The sequence below is a fragment of the Protopterus annectens genome, chromosome 14.part0 (assembly GCF_019279795.1).
Source record: "Protopterus annectens isolate FY-2018-M chromosome 14.part0, PAN1.0, whole genome shotgun sequence".
NCBI lineage: Eukaryota > Metazoa > Chordata > Ceratodontiformes > Protopteridae > Protopterus > Protopterus annectens.
In genome coordinates this window covers 859,171,765-859,195,322 of record NC_056748.1, presented here as the reverse complement: position 1 = coordinate 859,195,322, position 23,558 = coordinate 859,171,765, and the positions used below count along the sequence as shown (strand labels likewise).

Sequence of the window (23,558 nt, the reverse complement as noted above, 5' to 3'; positions counted from 1 at the left end):
AGTCAAAAATGTGGTGTATGGAGCTTTATTTTCTAAGTGTCCTGCTTTTTATATATAGAAAGCCCAGAGGATGCTTAAGAATCAAATTTATGAACACATGCAAGATATACAAACACTGAAGACCACAAATGCCCTTTTCAGACATACAAGAAAATAAAGACCACAATTTTGCTTTTGTAGTTATGGAGCAACTAACAAGACAAAAGGGGTTTTGTTATAGAAGAACATCTTAATAAATGTGAATTAAAATGGCAAATTTTAGTTAATGCAATATGTTTTCCAGGTTTGAATCATTCAATAGCTATTAATGCTGTTTAAAAGTTGAAATACAATGACGCTACTTAGTTTATTGCTATTTTTATTTTTATCCTTGTTTATGGTTTGATTTCATATTGGTAGGTTGGGTCTAACATTGTACTGTGATTTTTATTATGCATAAAAGAAGTGTCATTAACACCAGATGCAGTTCTGAGGAAATTCTATGTGGTGTACAGAACGAAAGTGATAAACATTTTGAGTTTTATATACTGTTGCCTCCTTCTTGGTACCTCAGAATTTATCAGTTTGTGTTAAAGTTTATAAGGACAGCTGTTGGTGAATGGCAATACCAGATACAGCAGCTCTAGCAGTCCTCTCAGCAGTGTTATAAAGAATGCACTTCATAACTTTCCTCATATTTGAAGTATCTGGGGGCTGGAAGAATAGTTTGCTTTTAAAAATGACATATGGCAATCCCTCAACATCATCATTATCATCATCATCAACAACAACCACTTTTTTTCCATATTTCTACATGGGGTTGGGGTGTTGCTTCAGCTGTCACCATCTCTCTCAATTCAATGCCACCAACCTACCTTTTTCAAAAGTCACGCCTGACCGTAGCAGTCTTCTTTCAAACAAATACAGCCATCTCTTTCTTGGATGCCCTCAGTTTCTCTTGTCTTTTTTCTGTCTGTCCAAAATCTTTTTCACCATGTTATCTTCTGCTTTCCTGCACATATGCCCAAACCATCACAATCTGTTCTTTTTGACCTTGTCTGCAGTTGGAGCTACTTGGACTTCTGCTCTGATGTCCTCATTCTCTTCATCTGTCCCACAGCATGAATCTAACCACCCATCTCAGGCAAATGATCTCCATCACCTCTAGCTTCTTCAACTGCTCTGCCTTCACTGCCTTCATTTCTGTAGCATACAGTAGGACTAGTTGTATAGCATACTTTTCAGCTTCTTTAGCATTCTTCTCTCACACACAGTATGCCTGATAGTCTGTGCCATTTGTCTACAGCCCCTCTGATTCTACCTCTGACCTCCTCATTCCGACTTATCTCAACATTCAAACTCCATCAATTTAGTACCCACATGATAAAAGTGGCAGACAGAAAAACATGCTTCCCAAAACTACCTTCTGGTCTTGTCTCTTTATTTTGGGGGGAGGGGGGTCCCAAACCTGCCTTCTGCTCTTGTCTCTTTATTTGGGGGTGGGAAGATGGACAGCTTAATGCTGGGGTGAGGGGATGGAGTATTTTTGAAGGCTACTGCAGATATCAGGGCATCAGGCTTGGGAGTTTCTGCTTAAAAAGTCAACTATTTGGAAAGCCATGAGATGCAATAGATCTTCTTCAGACCAGAGACGCAGTATCAGAGCTTTATGAGCCTTGGTGGCACCCATTAAGACATCTGTCAAAGGAGTCACCAACCAGAAGGACTATAGAGTGAATCTACAGGGCCTCTCGAGTTGTCTCTGTAGGATGAATAGAGGGTGAATGGGTATCATCACACTGCTTCATTAATTCTGAGCACTCCTCAAATTTGGAATCATACGGAGATGGCAGGGAAGTTGACATCCCTATCATCATTAAACTACTCCATGGAAGATTCAAACGGTGAATGCAGATGTTTCAACTAGTGAGGGACTTTTCTGCATCTCTTCAAAGAAGAAGAAATCAAAAGTTGATGAAGAGAGCTTCTTAGTGGAGTATGCTTCTTTGAAAGGCTCCAGAGAGATGTGGACCTCCTGCACTGCTAAAATACAACTGTAGAGAAAGCTGAGGGTTCAAGGGCAAGCTATTCCATAGCTAATGGGGTTGACATTGTGGGAAGAATATAGAAGGGGCAGAGTAAATGATACCAGCTAGCCTAATCTGAATAAGGCCTCTGCCAACCTGTCCTAATCAATGACAGGGACAGCTTGGGAGGGATCAGATTTGGGCACAGTTGCATTATAGCGCTGAACAGAAGGAGGAAACCTCTTATCTGTCTGTACTGCAACCAATGGAGAAAGTTTATTGTATCTGATGAGATGGTCACCTTCACAGAAATTCTTGGAATGTGTTCTTATACACTGGCTAAAGCAAGAAAGATCTGCCAGGGAACTGAAATGGAAATCACTTGTTTCCTTAGCTGATAAGAGAGATACTGTCATAGAACATAATTCTTTAACTGCTGTTTTCTAATTTTTTAAATTTGTCTTTGTGAAATTTTTACAAATACAATACTTGTAGGGATTATGAGTTTTACTGAGACAGAAGAAAAATGGTGTGCTTGTTAACAGGAGGAATTTTCCTTCCACAGGCACATTTTTGAAACCATGATTTGTGGTGTGAGGACTGGGTCAGGCACAAACAGAAAACAATAATCCTGACAGAAAAAGTTCTGAAATTTTATTAAAAAGGGAACAAGAAGAGATGGAATAAGCACAGAAATACAATCTAAAGATCAAATCTCACTTTTATAGCATAAATCTTCACCTCCAAAATTTAAAGATCGCCACCTAGGACATTTTCTTTAAGTACCAATAAAGCAATGCAAAGAAGATCTGAAGACAATTGGTAAAACAGTGCATTTTGGGATATGGAAGGATACAGAATAGGCTTAGAAAGTTTTATCTGCAGAGTGGTCCTAACCTCTGTGGCAAAAGTGTTTCCACTATGAAACACTGAATTTCTGAAAGCCAATGCTTCAACAGAAAGAAATAAAAAATGCCTGAAAGCCAAGAGGTTTCCTGTTTTTTTTTTTTTCAGAGGAGGGAGCCCACCTTGTATCTCTCCCACCCATATGGAGGAGGTGAGCCCCCCACAACCCTGAACTTACATATACCAACTTCAAGGTCGCATCAACTTGAAGAATGGAAAAATCTTCCTAGAAAGTGAATCACTGCCATCACACAATTAAGGATCGCTCTGACAATGATTTCTTATGAAGAAAAGCATTCAACCTTCTGTAGTTCATCTTTTTTCTTTCTTGAGCTACTGAAGGTGGAAGAATTTGTCCTTGAGATTGTGTAGGGAAGCCTGTATTAGTCTTGCTTTTGTGCAGAATGGACCTCCTCTTAAACAATCAATTCTCTCTAAACCATCTTCACCTCTATCACACCACACATAATAACAAACACCTCTTCCTTCCCTCTCCCACAGAGACCCATAAGTAAGGTGGGGTAGGTAATGGGGGTGGATGTCTTTGAGTACAAGCTGTTAGGGGGCATGATCAGTAATGCCCAAGATGAACACGCAGTACTGACATTCATTCATTTAAACAGCTGCATCTGCTCAGCTGTTGAAATGAATGAATATTTAGTGGTTTCTTGACTCTGTAACTGTAGCAAGGAGCTCACTACAGTCCATAGGAGTTAATATATTATATTATTTAATTATTTATTTATTGGCATTTGTTTGCCGGAAAAGTTTGAATGAGTACAGGAACTCTTTTCAGCAGAGACCCAGGGAGAAGATCTCCAAGGTATCATATTTAATGCAATCAATATTAACAATAACAAATGTTATAACACAGTTTCAGTGAATACATAGCATGACAGTCAGTATAATAATATTTGTATTGAAATTCACAAACAGTAAATTGACAAGCCCTCTACTGAGAGTTTACAGATAGAACAGTGGCGTATAAGATGGTAAGAGTGACTTAAGCAATACAGCAAAGTGAGGTAATAGAACAGATGAGCAAATCTGAGTGATAACAGAGAAGTGGTGATGGAACAGTAATTTAGTTGCACTAATTAGAGATGAGGGCCAAAGGACACCTTTTTTGGTCCTCAAGGGTGATGACATTCAGGGAAACTGCCCAGGGCACCAATTCAGGTAGCTATGGCTCTGTCCCCCCACACATACCCACCTTCTTACAACCTCCATATTTAATAGTATCTTATTTTAAAACTGGGTTTCTGCCCTCTGCTACCTACCTTTAGACATACAACTCACTACCTCGTGCGGTTTGCTGGTTTACCTTTATATTACTGATAATGACAACTATGAACACACTATTGTGCGACTTTAAACTGCAAAAATCAAATGTCGAACATCACCAAAGTTCAAAAATCAAAATCTGGAAAACCAGATTTGATGATTTTCGAACTACAAATTACACTATACATCATTATGCAGGGGGACAAGCCCCCCTGCACCCCCCATGTGGGGGCTGTGCCCCCCACACACCCCCTACTTTAATATACTAACTCCGAGATCGCACTACAGTGAGGGAAAGGGTTCATTTCTCGATCCCCGCTATAGTGCGATCTGCACCTGAAATGCCGAATCTGCAATGAGTGAATACCAATGTGCATTCGCTCATTGCAAATTCAGACCATTTTTTTCCGACATTTTGTAATTTTGAAAATGCACTTTCGACCTTCTTGCGATCGAACTTGTGCATATCGGTTATATAAAGGTAAACCGTAGTTTGCCTCTTGCATGTCTGACACCATAGTACATAGTTCCTCCCACAAGTATTCACTGGGTTATTATTAGTACACCGTGTTATCTTCCTACATATACTCACGGGATTTGGAAAGTTATTTTTATTTACTTGTTTGCCTGTTTATTGTCTTTTTTAGTGTTTTACTTTTGCATTGGTTTGTGCCTCTATCAGCCACATCATGGCTGCAAAACGTCATATGTGGATCAGCTCAAATAGCCATTTAATGAATAAATGAAAATGCAGTAGATATACACTGCACTAACATTAGCTGCAATGGCCTCAATAAAGACTCCCTTTCCTGCTTATCTAAGAAACTGTATTCCAGTCTTGACAAATATTTTTTTTTCTTTTTGTCAAATAGTGTATTAAGATACATCCTGTTTATATTACCAAGAAGTTCTCCAGAGCAAGCTGAAATCAAGGCACCGCCACTAGACCCAGAGTGAACTGCACATGTTGTCTGTAGCATCACTGGTTTTCCATCTACTGTGATTACTGATGAAAGTATTCCAGAAGTCACAGAGGGAGAACATAAGCGGCCAAACACACCATACCCAATGACAAGCAGATCCTCTCCTGTATGAAACAAAACAGAAGTAGAACATTATTACTTGCAACTGAAAACATTTCATCAGAACTCCCTAATAATTTTTAGAAGTAATAAAAGCATTTTCTCTCATCAAAACTCAAAATACAGTTCAACTTAGTGACTATTACTACCGATTTACTTACTTAACACACTAACCTTATGGATTAGCTAGGTTTCCTTTCCTGCAAAACTTTTTTTTTAATATTAAATTTATATAGTTATTCATAAAATACACTCAGTTTTAGGCAAGTAGGAAAAACAAACTCAAATTACTTTCAGTGCATTTCACAAGGAAAATAGTTGCTTTACTTACCTGAATGGAAAATGAATCTCAACTGCTTTCAGTCAGTGTACTGAAATGTTTACTGGTCATCTGACTCTGTAACTGTAGCAAGGGGCTTGCTACAGTCCATAGGAGTAGAGGACCACAGAGGATTTTTTTTGTTCAAAGTAAAATAAGGGAGGACCATCCACAGACCCTTAAGCCTGACCAGCCTCATATGCAAAGCCATGGAAAGACTTACCATGGAACTAATCAATCAGGACACAGGGAACCTCCAAACACCAGGCCCATCTCAGATTGGATTCATCAAAGGCAGGTCATGCTTACTCAACCTGGTGGATTTTTTTTGAAAATTTCACCAAAGCAATTAATGAATACAAAATTGTACATACTAGATATACCCTGCCGTTGTTCTTTGTGAATTGCTTGTCCAGTCTCTTTTCACAATCTTTTCTAACCTCCTCTGATTGATTTCTGTAGTTATCATGCAGTATTGTATATTGTATATGCCCTTCTAATTATCTCTCTCATTTTTTTTTTTTTTTTTTTTTAAACAACATCTTCTGTTCTAGATTCAGTTAAAAACTACCAGAGCTGGCCTTTCACTTAGGATTCCCCTAGTCCTTTTTGTTTGCCTATACTCAGATAGCAATCCGTGGAAGGCAGTCTGTAGCCTGCAGTCAAAATATTTTTGTGGCTTCTTCCCATTCTATTACATTTTCCTGTCTAGAGATTTGCTCTCAGTACATTGGCTCCTTTGTCAGTTTTCTCCAGTAAAATTTCAGCCTCCTTTTGCCTAATCTCTGTACCCTTAATTGCACTCATCCATGTCAGCAAAATCTCCTTTCGCCATTCTTGTGTTGGCTTAGTTCTTAAAATAGTTTCTGCTACTTTATGAATATAATATTCTGTGTGGCTGTTACTCTGAACAAGGATTTACATATAAAATCTCACTCTCTCCTTGTTTCTTAAATCATACCCCCTGCTTCATCATCATCTCTTTCCGCTTTAAATTATACCTTTCTGCTTATGCTATGAGCCTTAAATGTGCAGCTCTATAATATCTCTTCAACTCAGGTCATCCTAATCTACCTTGTTCTACTGGAAAAATCAATTTATACCACTTGACCTTTGTTCTTCTCCTCCCTGATAAAATCCTTCAATGTTTTATTAATTACTGTCTACAACTTCTCCTCTGGTTGATAAATATATCTGACCTCTATATAAAATTAAAGGGACTAAAAACAATGTAATTGCTTGTATTTTGCTATCCATATCCATAAACAAGAGCTTCCAGTTTCTCAGGTTTTGTATTATCTTTTGTGTTTAGTCTTTTCTCACATGTCCTTAGCTGCCACAACAGAATCCATTTTAATCCATAGTCCTAAATACTTCATTTTATCTTGTCCTCATAAATATGGGTGTGGCTGGACCAAATCATGTGTGAATACATAGTGTACAGATATAGCCTTTGTTTGTTTTATCTTCATGAATTTTATATCATGAAAAGACTTGATCTTTACAAGTGGATGGGAAATAGGAAATACACCCCGGGGATCACTTCGGTGGCTCTGCTCGACAGGGACACAGGAAAATAACTTTCTTGGGTGGCTTAAGCCAGGGAACCTTGTTGGCTAGGCTTACTTAGGCCCTTGGGCCGATAGCATAGTACCTACCTATGAAACTATGAATACCTTGACCTGGCAAAACCATTTGACAAAATTCCCCACTAAGGCAAAGTAGAAAAGCTAAATAAGCTGAATAAACTTCTCTGTCACCTGCTGGACTGTCAACTGGCTCACAGACAGGATGCAGGAAATCAAAACGGTCAAAGTTACCTCTACAAAGAGACCAGTCACCAGTGGAATCCCCCAAGGTTCTGTGCTGGGACCTTTTCTGTTCAGCATCTACTTTTCTGAAGCAAAAAGCCAATACAATAAGGATCTGGCTAATTAAGTTTGCAGGTGACTGCAAGCTGGGAACAGTTATTGAATCTACAAATAACCTAACCATCCTGCAGGAAGGTTTGTCCCAAATAAATAACTGGTGCCAAAATCATGGACCGAAACCAAATGCCAAAAAAATGAATTATTGTACATTTTGGGAAGTCATCTACCCCAGGGAGCTAGCACACTGACAATACAACCCTAAGAGTTGACACAGTTGTTAGGGATTAGAGATCTTACATGGACAGTGACCTAACTTTTGACTAACATGTGTCCAGTGTTGTAAGAAAGTCCTTCTATACTGCACAGCTTATAAACAAAGAGATTGTCTAGCTCTAAGGATATCAGTTTCTCCTTTTACTCAGTCCCCATTAGGCCAGTCACTGAATATAATCTCCCCTTTGGCATGTATCTGTCCAGACACAAGCAACAACTGGAATGCCCAGACATTTCTTATTAAAAGAATACATGGTCTAAACCACATGTCCTACATGGACCCACTCAAAACCCTGTCACTTCACTTGGTATCCTACAGACTGCTAAGGGGTGACCAGTTTCTAGCATCCAAGACATCCTCTGACCTAGTACTGATGGATTTACTGCACATAAGCAGTCAAATGGCATCAAAAATACTCAGTCTAGAGATCTAAACCCCTTCTGCAACATCATCATAATGATTTGGAGGGACAGGTATATCTTTCAGAGGATACCACTGCTAAGGAACAAACTCCCCATCCACATAAACCAAAGTTCATCCCTGTCCATAATCGAGTGCACCTTGGATCTATGAATGGGAAACAGAAAATGTACCCCAGAACTGGTTGCTGTACCACTAACGGACAGAGGCAGCTCTTAAAAGCTTTACCACAAGCATGGGTCCCCTCAAATTAGGCACAGTAGGATTCCACTTATTCTCATAAGGGGTAATATATAACTACTGACCATGGGATTGGTAAGGCCCATCTCTAACAAATAGGACAGGTTAATTTGAGCATAAAAAGGGGAACTGACTAGGTTAAAATGGTTTGCAAGAGCAACCAGCCTAGTACTTAGCTAGGAACCTAAAAAAAACAAAACACTTCTATATGCTGTAGTACTAGTACTTGTCAGCCCTGACTGACCGTCTAAAAGCTGAGCCTACAAAATATTGCTGCAGTGTTTATAGTCTTTTTAAACATGCTTCTAACATTTTTTTCAGTTGCTTATACAAATCTAAACTCTTCTGACACTTGCACATGAAGTCCATAATGATCTCTTCCAAAATGAAAAAGCTTCTTCTAAAGGTAGCACTGACCTTCTTTTTTACAATAAGACACTAATTCTTCCTATCAGGAGTTATTAACACAAATTTTCACAACTACTCCCCTTACACTTGCGCTACCAGTACTATCCTCTTGCTAGCTTCTACTTGGAAGATAACTTCTTGACAAGCTTAAAGCATGCTGTAAGCCTTCTTGAAGCTTTCTTACCTGATAACTGCTCAAAGTCTCTTAAAGGGCAAGAGCAATTTTAAGGTAATATTGGCAGGCATTCTAGAAGTTTGAGGGGATTTATCATTCTCTTCTTTCTGTTACATATCCTCCCTCCCACCTGACATCCACAGGACAGAGAGAGACCAGTGTCAACAGTAAATGCAGTCCAGACAGACTATCAGCACTGCCCTGTTTGGCTTCAGGTCTGTGCTCCACTGAATGATGGAAAGGTTCTAATCCAAGAAACCACCTGGTGAACTTGGCATTCTTTTTTTTTTCTTTTCTTTCTTTTTTGGATCATTCATTTTTGCACAATTTCTGAGTCTAAAATGGCACCCTAGAAGGTAATATTTAAGTGTAGCTATTGCCAACTTAATGGTTAGGCATTCCTTTCTACTGTGTAGTATCTTAAGGTAAGAACTTCCTACTCATGAAGCACATGGGATGCTCTTCCCATAAAATGTTATAGGATGGCATAGCTCAAAGTTCTACGTCAGAAGCTTCAGCCCATATCAATGCATTACTAAAATCTAATGTGACTATTATGGGTTGTGTATATATGGCACATTATAAGCTAATTAAAGTATTTTCAACTGTATCATACCACTATACATGTATGGGGGTGGGGTGGGGGTCTCTTGCTTTAGTCAGATCTGTCACTGTACAAGCAGGTTGCACAATGTGGGATGAACCACATGTTGTTGTTGCTGCTGCATCTTTCAGCTTTTCCCAGTTAGGGGTCGCCACAGTGGAACTCCGGTCCGCTAATGATTGGTAGTTGATTTTTACGTGCCGAGTTACCAGCCCTGACGCACAACCTTCAACAAAGGTACGCCCATTCACGTATGTCTCCAGCAGAAGACGCTCTAGCTGAGAATCGAACCGAACGTCTTACTGTGAGGCGACAACGCTACCGCAGCACCACCACCGCGATGGGATGAACCACATGTAGTAGGTGGGAATTCCTAAGAATGCCCTGACCTGTTTTGCACTATGTGGTCTAGACTTCTCTGGCATGGCTTTAACTCTCATACCTCTGTAATACTATGCCCTGATCCACAGTGTACCCTAATATGTAGCTTCTTCCATGCCAACAGTGCACAAAGTTGGGCTGGCTGCTAACCCAAGTGCATGAATAGACTCTAGGACATCCTGTATTTCGGGAAGGTAAGTTTCCCAGTATTCAGGTAAATGACCACATCATCCAGATATGCAGCAGCACACTTAGTATGGAGCATTAAGATTTTGTCCAGCAACCTTTGAAGTGTAGTTGGCAAGCCATGCAGGTGAAAAGGTAAATGTTGTTGTTCCTACGGCTTTTCACGGTTAGGGGTAGACACAGCGGAACTCCGGTCCGCTAGTGATTGGCAGTAGATTTTCACGGTGCCGAGGTGCCAGCTCGATGCCCAACCTTCAACAAAGGCATGCCCATTCACGCATGTCTTTCAAACGCCACTCGGCCACGGGGAAGACATGCAGACTCCACACAGAAGGCGCTCCAGCCGAGAATCGAACAGGAGAACCTCTTGCTGTGAGGCAACAACACTACTGCTGCATCACCGTGGCTGTCCAGGTGAAAAGGTAAATACCGTATGTTAAAACAACCCACTGGGGTGAGGACTACAGCGTTTTCCTTTACCTGGACAATTTGGGTAACTTGCCAATACTCCTTCATTTGGTCTCAAGTGGACAGATATCACGCCTTTCTCCATCATTTTTATCCATTTTCTACCCACATGGGGTTGGGTTGAAATTTTACTATGTTTTTGAAGGAGTTACAAAACCTATTGGAGACATATCACTTAGCCATCAGCACTACTGAGCTACTGTGGGCACTTTAAGACTCTTCAAACTCATCCCCCAACTCCAACATTTAATGAACTTCTATACTGACAACCTTCATTTAGGCATCAGGGATCTAAACAGCTTCACCAGACTTTTTCGATGATTTAGTGAAATATATCATGCTTGACCAGATCAGTTCTCCCTAGAATAGCCCAAAACCCGTTTTTCAAAACCATTGCCTTTTCTTCTTAAAGGTCTGGTTATCTAAACATCCACAATGGACTCTGAGGTGGAGTTCAACCCTATCTTGAGAAAAAAATCCTCACCAATATACAGTCTTCTCTCAAAACCAAACTTGTCTCATGCTACAATAAGATCGCCAAATTTGTAACCAACTCAAAATTTTCATCCCATCACTGTCTATCCTTACATCAATTAAACTGTCTCGAACTGCCACAATACCTCGCACATCTTCAATTAACTACTGCACATAAATTTATATACAAACCATCTATGTGCCCCTCTCTCTCTTCTTTATTGTCCACCTATCATCCCAACAGACCTCTTAGATCTGAAAACACATTATTGCTAAACACTGACAAACCAAATATCTCAGCTGGTCAAATGCTTTAATCTTTCACAGTCTCTAAACTCTGGAATGCCCTCCCACCTTCTATCAGAACCATACGTAATCCTGTTCTCTTTAAGTTATCCTTAAGAAAACATCTTTCTTCACTCTTGTACTGTTCATGTGTCAAAATAAAACCTCCTTAAATATCTGACTCCTTACTATAAAACACTCTCTTTATTCAATCTCATTACTTGATAATGAAGGAGAACAAGATCCCTCCAGGATACTGGGAACTCTAGAAAAGGAGCTTGGATGGAGAGAAGAGAATAACAGGCCCGACCATGGTATAGGGGCCTTGAGAACCCTTTGGTAGTCAAATTCAACTGTATATCCTGTAATACATAGGCGAGACTACCTCAGATCTAGCTGTATCTGAATTATGGCCAGAGCTCTTGCTGCTGAATGGAGAGTAAAGATACTCTTGTGGTAATCCAACAGACTCGAGAGAGAGAGACAAAAAGCTGACTCTGATCAGAGAGTGCTCTGAGAAAAGAGAAATCACAAAGACCAGGACTGAGGCCTGCCTATGAGGCTTTATGAAAGCTGCTCAAATAATGTTCAATGGGTGATTGTAGGTACATGTGGACGTGTACAGGGTTAGATCGCTTCGCCTTCATTCCTGGGAGATGGCCATGCTCTAGCACCTGTATACAAGAAGACAAATAATATCGATAGTTTGATGAAACCAAACTGGAGAATCAAATTGTTTCTTGAATTGTAGATTAGTAATGAAAAATGGGATTTCTGAAAGATGTTGGAATAAAGTGGGTAGATATGTAGATTGACCAGTAGCCCATAATGAAAGTGTTTTGATCAGACAGGCTGACAATTAAAATTAAAAAAAGATGTAGTTGTTTAACAGTACTTAAGAAGCATAAAGCATGGTGGCAGACTTTGATCTGGATAAGTGTCATCACACTAACCAGCTTCAACAAATAGGGTACAAAAGGGATGATGCTTTTAAGGGAGAGCAACTTTCAGAATGCATCAAAGGGGGAAGTGATTGTATGATAGGTGGAAAACTGTAAAACATTCAGGAGGATCGGACAAGGAGAATTTAGGGGAGAGGAATGTAAAATCCATTAGTCTGAAAATTCACTTTACATTGAATTTTATGTTTTGCAACATAATTTAGGAACAAGATATTCCTCGAAGTTTAACCATACAGAGAAAACTGTCTAACTGAATGCATTGAAACAAGTAGAAAAATCTATGAAGATCCTTGACCAAAAAAAACTGACAGGAGGAGAATGAAGAGAAAACCCATAGCAAAACGTGGGAACATGAGCCCAGAAAAGCATTCACCAGGGGGATGTTTAGATTTAAGGATGCTAGACACCTCTCTATGGATCATAAACCATAGGAAGTGGAGTGATCAAAGGAAGTGGAGCAACCATACAGTGAAGTTGAGAGATTGAGAAAATTTGGTCGATGAAGAAAGTGAGGACTGGAAGAAGATCGGCCACTGGGTCGTGCTTAAACAATTTGGTGGAAGAGTGATCAATTGGGGGGGAATGATGCAAGATCACCAGGGGGCCCGATGAATGCTAGATTACCAAATTCTGAGAAAGGCTGAGGAGAGCTAAGTAGGGCGAACTACAGGGACAGCGGTATCTTAAAGCCAGACTGACCTGTGGGGAGAAGGGAAAAGAAGAGGTTGGGGATACAATGGGAGGGGTAAGAATCAGGTTTGGGTGAGAATTGCTGGTATGAAAGGTGTAAAAAAAGGAGGAGGAGGATGCCGGCTTCTATCTTTAAAGTTTTTTGTCGAGCCAGTAGAACAATGAGACCACACTTCTCTGAAATGAATAGTCTCGGAATGACCTGTGTTTGGAATGTGAGAGGATGTAGGGCCAATCCCCTGGGTTCAGAGGGCTCAGAGATTAAGAATAGAGGAGGATGTCAGAAAGAGCTGTTTGGATGTAGCAAGGAAATTGCCCCGTTCTGTTTGTTCTGAACATGAACCGTCCAAATGCGAACCTTGTTGTTGACAATTGTGCGGAGCACCAGCTGTACTTGTCAGTCTTGCCTGCCCAAAAGCCTCCTGCTATTCTGTGCATTACATATTGTGGCGGACCAAGCTACCCGCTCATTACTCCCCTGAGAAGCAGAGGAGAGAGATCCCCCCACTGTGGCAGAGAAGCATCCATGGCAGAGTTGACATGTCCGGGTTTTTCACCAGCAATGATCCCTAGGAGAAGAAGGAGAAGAGGTTTGCACCTAAGGGGCCGAATCTCCGGGAAAATTATGTGTAGGTCTGGGTTGCTGTCCACCAGGTGAGTCACCCTGGATAATGCAGAAGGAAGACCCCATCATAGAGAGAAGTAATGTGAGTGACTGTGGCAACCATAACAAGACAACATGGTTAATCCAGATGGGATCAGAGGAGAAGATATCGTACAGGTTAGATGAGTTGACCTGGATGGTGATCGAAAATTCTTTGTTTTGGTAAGTGGGCTCTTCTGAACTGTTATGACTGCTTTTTGGATGTCTGATAGTTTAGAAAGGCAGCAGAGAAGATTTTTGTTGGTGGCAGTTTTGAGAATTTGCCTGAGAACCCCAATAAGCAGAAGATTTAATCTGGATCTGACTTTATACCAGTTGAGTGAGAGGAACATGTTTTTTGAGCAGCCAGAAGTCAAATATTTGAATCCGCCTAACGCGGGATGTCAGAAACAACTACTGCGGTAAGTTGAAACATTGCGGGGGGCTGAAGGCCAGGATGTGGAATTGAGGGTGAGGGCATTGACCTGGCCTCTAAGTCTCCCGGTGAGGCCAACCTGATCCTTCCTGTGTGTATCTTTATGTGATAGCCCGATCCGGAGACACCTCCTATCGAGCAAATCTTTTATCCTGCTGCACCACTGCCATGAAGGTGGTAATCACTCATCGGAATATTGAGGCCAAAGGGCAGAATAGACTGGGTCTCCTACTTCCCGTCTTGCAAAGCGAGAACGTCCTTTTAATTTAGTAAAAGATCTTGATTAGATGCGGATCCGTCTTTGACCAGTGAGATTTGAGGACTCTCTTTTGGAGGTTTCTGCGGACCTCCTTTTGGAGTCCGACCTTTCCCGTCTGGAGTGAGACCCCCTTTATTCTTGTGAGATGTTCCGAGATCTCTTTTCGAACTGGGATATACCCTAGATAGGATATGAGGAAGGGATCCTACATAACCTTGGGGGCCTGCGCGACGGGTTTTCTAGGAGCAGGAGCCCCTGCTGTTTGGGAATCTGAACCGGGGACCCGAGAAGGGTGGGGAGTGGTGAGGTACGTCACCTCTGCTGCTGGGATTTGCGAGGAGTCTCCCCCATCTACCCCTGATCTGGCATACCCCCCCCCTCTGCCTCGGCCGCTCTGACTATTACAGACCGTCGTGAATCGGAAGATCTTCCTGAACCACATTTTAGGGCATGGCTCCCTTGTTTACAGGCTCTCAAGGTTTCTCTGACAGCCAGGGCTTGTCTTGTCCTTGTCCTGCCTGGTTTCCTGGGCAAGGACCTGGGCGCCGAACACTCTGGGGGCCGAACTGACAAGGGGGTCCGCAGAAAGTTGGCTTGAAAGATCATGGCAAATCGCAGAAGGCCTTCCAGGAGCGGGCGCTGTGCCCAAATGCCTGGCACTTGGTGTACAAGCTGCCGCCTTTGCTAGCTGGATATGAGCTGCATGGAATTTAGGATTGCTAAAGTCGAACTGGGCTAAAGGGGGAACTTGCTTCTTGTGAGGCAGCTGAGAAATAGGACACCTAGTCTTGGTCTGATTCGAGTCAGAAGTCTGGTCATCTGAAGGAAATCATATCGAGCACTCAGAAATATTGTCTGAAGATCTGCTCTTGTAGAAAAAATGACAGGAAAGGTTCCTCTTGTTCTTAGGAAGAGCCCCTGCAGCTCAGGGATCTGTTCTTAGGATCCTTCCTGGAGAGAGAAACCTGCTCCTGGTGAGGCACCAGTAGCCCTTAGAAAGTTCTTTCTTGGGCTTAGCTGCTAAGAAACATCTTAATCATACTGGCATCCTCCAAAGAAGAGGATGGACAGGCTCCTGGGGATCCCCAGTTCCTTCGAGAGCCTGCCAGGACCGAGAAGCACGAGGAGGGTGTGGAGGTGAGGATCCAAAGCAGTCAGCCGTAATGAAGAGGATCTCAGGCTCGGAGGGAAGAATGAACTCCCCCTCCCCCTGTGGTTCAGGATGTCTGAAAAAGGAGACATCCTCAGAGGGGAGGGGGGGGGAGGGGATGTCACTCATCTAAGTAGGTATCTGATGTTGTAGACTCCCTCAATGGAGTCGTTCCTCTTCTGTTTGGTTCTAGACTCAGGGGGTCTTCTCCTGGGGAGGATCCCTGTGCCTGGGAAGAGGAAACCCCTCCCAGGAAGTTATTCCCAATGAGGAAACCTGGGGGGATGGGGGGAGAGGCTGGCAAGAGAGGGCCCCGGGCACCCGGACAAGAAGAGGCACCAAGGGAGGGAGCTTTGAACTGGCTCATCCCCTGGCCAAGGAGCCAGAGCCTCCTAGGAGCTCCTCTCAAGGCCAACAAGACCTAGAGCGAATTCGACCGACAGACTCCCAATGGAAGCAGGGGCTCCCCCGGCTCCGAGGCCGTCTCTGCTCGGAGCTCAAAAGCGCCGCCGAGACGACCGGGACGGAGGGATCCGGGAAGGGTCGAGGTCGCTAAGCCCCCTCGGCTTCGGCGTCGCCGGCCCGGACACGGCAGCAGGAGAGAGGAAGGAAGAGAGCAACGAAGGGAATGGGGGGCGACGGGGCCCGAGGCGAAGAGTGCTCGAAAAGCCGCGTCGAAGAGGTGAGGAGAGGAGTGGAGGAGGGAAGGAGGAGGAAGGAGGAGGAGATCTGTCTAGGCGGGTCACTGGGCCACGGGCTGGGGTCCTGGACACATAGAGGAGAGTGACTACAATAAGATAATAGCCAAGTCTGTTGGAGACTGGTCTGGACCGTCAGAAGAGATGAGCGACGATAGACTCCGTTCCGATAAAGAGAAGACCGACAGCCGGACGATCTGAGACCAGAAGGGACTGAGATCTCTTCTTGGGCCCCGGAGCCGAGCTGGCGTCCTCCACGGTTCCAGATGCGGCTCTTCACCTCGAAGCGATCGAGGATAACACCACCGGCACCAGCCCGATGGAGCGAAGAGTCAACCGGAGACTGGAGACCCGCGCCACCAGAAAAGGAACCGCAGCTACCATAGCAGTGGTAGCCAATCTCGGCTCGAAACTCTCACTTGAAAGGGGAAGGCTTAACTCGAACCATTAACTCCAAGGTTAGGGCTACCGCTTGGCTCGTTTAACGTGAACCTCTTTGTCGGTGAAAGCCCGGGAAGCCTTCCTTGTTCCTCCCTCCAACAGAGACTCTGGTCTCTAAAAGCCTGGCATATAGCAACAGACCTTCTTCTGCAGGACCTCTACCCAGGGGCTAAGCACAAAAGTGTGACCGTCTGTCAGAGACCTCTGACCCAGCGAGTCACACTTCTTAGTCTTTCCTTCTCTAGACATAGAGTCTAAGAAAAAACAAACACACACAATCACAAAAAAAAACACAAAACCCAAAAAACACAACAACTGACAGGGGATTATGAACTGGGAGGAGTAGATTACAGAAAAAGAAATTTAAACTTTTACCCAAAAAGAGGAATAAAGGGTACTACTATGTGGTAAATATACACACTATAATATAAACTAAGCAAAAATAAAAATAAAGAAACCCCTTGAATAATCTGGCAGCATGAAGAAAAAACTCACCTGAGCTGGCAAAGAGCTCTCTTCAAAAGCAGATCTGGGGTAGTCTCGCCTTGCATCATGGGATATAGGGTTGCGGAGAAGCGTCGAAAGGTTCTAAAGGACTTAGTAGCCAGAGTGCAGTGGAGACTCAGGATCGGTCGAACCCCATCCAGCAAGAATGAAGGCGAGATTGACAACTTAACATAGCTTTCTCACACTATCTCACCACAATGACTGCATGAGCTCAAACTACAGCGGTTAAATATTTTCTACTAACACCTACAAACCAAAAACATTTAACCTTTTAAAGCTGCTTCACAATCATCCAATTCTACTATTAACATTAATAATACTACACAATGTAGAATTGTGTAAATATGTATATAACATTGTGCCATTGTGATTATATTACTCCTAATGTAGTGTAGCTGTATAAACTATGTATTAGTGCCAACTTCAATGTTTTGCTCCATTGTATCTGTATTTTACTCTATAATGCGTGTTATTTTCTTGTATGTACTGTCATATTATGTGGAGCTTTCCTCCCCGGGCCTCCATCGAAAATGGGCTCACCTAGGCCCAGTGGACCATCCAGGTAAACAAATGCAATAAATAAATAAATAAAATATTTTTTTGCAGTTTCGAGTTTTATCAGAAAAGATCATCACCTCATGATAAGGTTGGATGGGTGACACATAATGGGGGGTATTATCATCACCACATGATGAGGTCAGATAGATGACAGATAATGTGGGGGTGTTATCATCACAATATGAAAGTGCATGTCGGGGTGACACATAATGGTGGGGGGTATTATCATCACCATATGATGAGGTCCGACATGAGACACATAATGGTGCATATTATCATCACCACATGATGAGGTCTGATGGATGGCACACAATGGGGATATTATCATCACCACATGATAAGATCCAATGGGTAACACAAAATGGGGTTATCATCACACCTAAAAGTGCATGTCAGGATGACACATAATGGGGACAGGTATTATCATCGCCATCTGAAAGTGTATGTCAGAGTGACACATAATGGGGGCTATTATCATCACCACAGGATGAGGCCATGAGGTCCAATGGGTGACACATACCGGGGGGTATTATCTGCTGGATTCTCTTAGGGTTTTAACCATTTCTTTGCCAAGTACACTATGCTGATTTGTAAATGAAATTCATTGTTCACGGTATGAATTCACATGTGAAACCTTTGGACTTGTACTGCAACCATGACTCTCGTGCAGGCTAGTATTCCTTCTTTTGTTTTTTGTAATTATTGGCTGGTGCTGATTCTAAATCAAAATATGCTCAGCATCAATACAGACAGCAGTTACCTGATCTAGAACTAGTTATCTAATAGAGCTGTTAGACTGAGACTTCGCAACACTCACAGTAATCCTTTTCTCATATTTTGGGAGGTCTTCAGGAATCTCATTTTGGACATCAATCATTTTAATTATATGTTTTGATCTTCCATTTCACTTTGGGATATACTAATAATATAGTCAGACTACAATGTAAACACACAACAATCTACTTGTTCATCGCACATAAAAATAGTCACTGCAATCAAGGCAAACATGTTGACCAGATTCATTGTTTTTCCTTTTCCCCCCAAGCTCCAACTACTCAGATATGCCTATTATTAGATAGCATCTGGAGTATGGAGCGTCAATTTGGTCTCCATTTTTTATCTCAGATACTAACTGTACAGAGTTCAAGTTTTACACTAAATGTCTGCTGGGCCTGTCTACCTACTCTTATTGCCTTAGATTAAACTCTTTGTCTAATTCTGTTTCAAATATAGGAGACCAAGGGGTGAATTACAATATTTTTTTTCAAACAAAATGTCATTTATTTACAGAGTATCTTTGGCATTCAGTTTTATTCCAATAACAGTAATCTAAAAGTTGAATTTACTCAATACCCATCTATATTAGTACTGGTATCTTTTTTTTCTTCTTTCAAACACACTTCTTCTACGCTGACACCAATTACAATTTTCAATAAAAGATGCTTCTTCACTAGCTACTTTCAAGCCTCTAACTGACCATTTTTTCAGGCTGAAAATTTTAGTAAAGGGTAGTTTTGGAATGATATTGATTGCTATCAGTATACTATGTATGAATGGAAGCATGACAATTCATTATTGTGCACAAATTTTGACATGTAAATCACTGACCTCAAAAGGTCAAAGCAAAAAACACTGATCAATAAAGGATCTGAAAAAAAAAACACTAAACTACTAGTGGTTTTGCAGAGGACAATCCCCCTGTACCCCCCATGTGAAGGGCGGTCCCACATCCACATCCTCTACTAATTACGGGTAAGGGCAAATTCCCTGACACCCAGTGTACTGTGATGTCAATGTCAGAAAGTCAGTAAAGTTCAACTAGCTGATTTTTGATCAGCTGTAACAGCTTTCTCATTCACTGATGAGAAGACAACTTCAATGGAAAGCTATGCACCCATATGTATACAGAAATAATAAAACGGATAATGAACAGTGTGGCAAAGAAGCAAAGCAAATAGGCAATTGTGTGACAAAGAAAATAACATATTACACCTTAAATAAAGCAGACAGCATGAAAAGTCAAGCAAAGTAAAGATAGAAGAGTAAAAGATAAAACTGATGACTGATAAGGAGAATCAGTAGAAAGAATTCAGAGGAAGGCTGTATTGATAAAGCCAACACTGAAGAAGTCGGATACTAGCAGCCCAATTCCAAAAGACTTGCTCTTAGTGTAAGTGGCTTACTCCGGTGTAAGCCTGCTTTAAAGATGAACCTTACACCAGGTAAGTCATTTACACCAAGAGTAAATCTTTTGAAATCTAGCCCTAGAATTTCTGCATGTAGATCAACCAAAACTATCCAGATAAAAGGCTGTTTCAAAGCAGAAGTGTGAAGGAAAAGGTCACTAAAGGTTTTTCAACAGTTTGCAAGCAAAGACATAGCGTTATTGAGCTATTACACAGCTGCATCACATAATACAAATACTATCTGATGAAAATGAACAAGGGATACAGTCTACACAAATCACTAAATGAATATGCTAGTCCGACTGTTAAGAGCATTAACAAAAATAAAGAACTACAGACCAAACTATATATAGATTCCAAAGTGACTAAAATAAAATAGCTTGGAGATGGATTACTTTTTGCTTAAAGTAAAAGACTGAACAACATTTAGAAACAAAACTGTAGAAAACTGACATCATTGAACAAAACTGTCTGGTCCAACACCATGTGCTTTTACACACAGTTATACCACCTAAAGACTAAAAGCTCATTCAGAGTTAGGATCTGTGTCAATATGAGAGTTGTTGCTAGAGCTATACATAATGAAAAACATATTGCATCGGCAATAAATGACAACATAACTGAGATTAATAGTACAAAAGTACTCAGTATTGTTAAACTTTAGGTCTGAATGTCACCGAACTTCATGCAAATGGCATCCACCCACAAAGGCCTGATGTGACAGAAGGAACTGATATCTGGCGTCAGCTCTGCTTCTGACATCTTTTGGAATGTGATACACTACAGAGCTTTAGAGAAAGGGCAACTTGTACATTAAACCTGATTGGAGAACGAATGTTCTTCATGAAGTTGTGAATGTACAGGTAATTCCCACTGAAAAAAACGTCCACTGCTTCACTGGAGCATATTAAGCTTTCATGAAGATCAGACATAAAAAAAAAAAAGTCTCCATTTTTAACTCTCACTACATAGTGCTTTGCTACTTAGCAAGTATAATAGTAAGAGAAAAAGTAAATAAAAAAAAAGAAAAGTGAGTGTGAAAAGTGTGTGTGTTTGCATGCATGCATAACAGAGATATTGGGGGGGGAGCAGAGACAGCGCTGACTGCAGCAGACAGTTCAACAGTATCATTATATGAAGCAGGACACTCTTAGATCTGGCATTACTGACTGACTTTAATGCTCAAAGTGTGTGGGTGGTTGCATACATGCATGCATGTAAGTAAGGGAGAGACAGAGGGGGCAGAGACGGCGCTGATAGCAACAGGCATTTACTCAGCAGGAAGGTCTTAAATTCTAAACAGCTGGCATTACTGACTGACTTTAATCATCAGAGTATTTCAAGGAAATAATTTCTTACAGCAGCACTACACTGCAAGTGAGGGACAGTAAAGGGGTGGTGAGTGGAACTGCAAGCTCTAACATTCTATTTTTACATGAAAGACTTGAGGATGTTTTCACATCTCATTCTAGCAACTTTACTGTTCAACTGTGTGTGTGTGTGTGTGTGTGTGTGTGTGTGTGTGTGTGTGTGTGTGTGTGTGTGTGTGTGTGTGTGTTTGAACATTAAATACTTGCACAGCTTACACTCTGAATGTAAAATACTTCCTCTGACAACAATTAAATATTCTTTACCGCGTTTGAAACTTAAGCAGAGAAATTATTGCACATCAAAAATATAAAATAACAACAAACTGGACAAGTGAAACTTCTCCTACATTTAAAGACTACAGAAACATTGTGTTAAATGTATCATAAATGGAATTAACCACCATCAGAAGAACAGAAAGAATAACATCTTATTACAATTCATGGCAAAAAGTGATTGAAATACTAGAGAAAAATGACTAATATCTTATTAAATGAATCTTGATTGTAAAAATGTTAATCATATTTGTTAATCTAGACACCCATGTAAATTGTTTGTTGAAACAAATTTGTTGTTAACCTGTATATATTATGAATTATGAAAAACATATTTGGAAAACTCAATAAAAATATTTGAGAAAAAATATAAAATAAATTAGTTAGTAATCAAAAAACAAATATAAAACAATTTGACAGACAGACCATTCTCTAAGTGCAATAATGCCTTCCAGGGTGTATGTTATTGTGCAAAGCACAGAACTTTAGTAAACACATTACAGCCTATGGCAGGAATGGAAAGAAAAAAATAAGAGATTCTGAGTATACTGTTAGGCTGAAAAGCAACAGTCTTATACTAAATAACATACAGAATGACAGATTATTAGGTACTCTGAGTTGTATGGATTTATATTTTTCTCAAACAGAGCACGAGCACTTATTTGAAAAATGATTTTTCCACCTTCTTGCCAGTAAACTACTGGTGTCCCACGAGGAGCTATGCTAGGCCCCATAATTTTCAACATATTTATCAATGACCTCTACACTGCTACAAAAAATTCTGCCCTAATATTAACAATATGCTGATGACTCAAATCTAATCTGTTCGGTCAAATATCTCTCTAAACTCCAAGACTTTACATAACATCCTTCCTATTAATTGAGACAGGGATAAAGAATTCACAACTACTACGGAGTCCTAAAGTACCCTAAATTGCTCCTCTTCACTCCAAAATACAGCTCTACCAAAACAACGCTATTCACTTTCATCATAAAACAAGTAAACCACACAAAATTACTAGGTACCATCACAGGTGTCAAGCTGAAATTTGACCACCATGTATCACATGGTTAAAAAAAAAAAAAAAACTAGGTACATTATAGCTTTGTTTAAACACATGATCAAACTATGCCAACCATGGCTAAATCCTGATATAACCACACCAACACTCTTCCCCAGTCATCTGTGGGCACCTTCACCTTGGGGGATGAGGTCTAAAGTGGTCTGCTGAGAGAGAAGATGGAATTAAGAGTCCACCAGTGAAAACAGTTACTGCACTTCATCTAGCTCTGTTGGCATGGAGGGATAAAAGCCTTGTCTACAACCCTTGTGACCAGAGTTTGACTAACAGCTCAGGTGTTGTTGAAGCTGGTGCAGGAAAGCAGTGGAATGACCAAGGCCTATGCCTGTTACCTCTCTTTCGGGAGGTGGGGCTGAGATGTGTTCATGAGCACACTCACCATGGCAGAATCCCCAGTGGAGACTGATGATCATGCAAAAATGCTTGCGTACATGGGGGGCTGGGGGTACTGCCACTTGATCATGTGACATGGAAGTGTAGACTGCATCGTAAAGTCCTATTTTATTTAAACTCCTTGGATGTAAACAAGCATGTGTGGGTATTAGGGCTAAGGCAAAAAAACTCAAAACACCCCTGATAGTTGCCTCAGTGACAGATCATTTGGGTCAGCTCTTGCTCCACTGATGTGAATGAATGGGCCAGTCAACTGACAGAAGGGAAGAGCAGACAGCAATGGCAAAAAAAGTAGGCAGTCCTTGCATTTCCTGGAAATCCTTACTGGAGTGTTGATAAGGTGTAAAAGTTTACTTGAAATGTACTTTTAGGATCCACTGAAGGACCCTCATGAACATTCTGGCATGAGGAACCATTACGGTTGCAGAAGCCATCAGGCCTAGTGCTTGAAGGCAAATTCATGCTGGGACTGCATTGTTGATTATCTGCTGGACAGTAGTTTTGATCTGAAGAATCTTTTCCAAGAC

At 41.2% G+C, this 23,558-nt stretch overlaps 1 protein-coding gene across 1 annotated transcript in view; it reads right to left on the bottom strand.

The window, feature by feature from the left end:
• Nucleotides 1-23,558, bottom strand: part of TYSND1 (trypsin like peroxisomal matrix peptidase 1) — a 157,398-nt gene that overhangs the window by 57,101 nt on the left and 76,739 nt on the right. Inside the window, exon 3 of the mRNA XM_044056618.1 lies at nt 5,098-5,283. Coding sequence (XP_043912553.1) covers nt 5,098-5,283 — 186 coding nt within the window. The remainder of the gene's footprint in view (nt 1-5,097; nt 5,284-23,558) is intronic.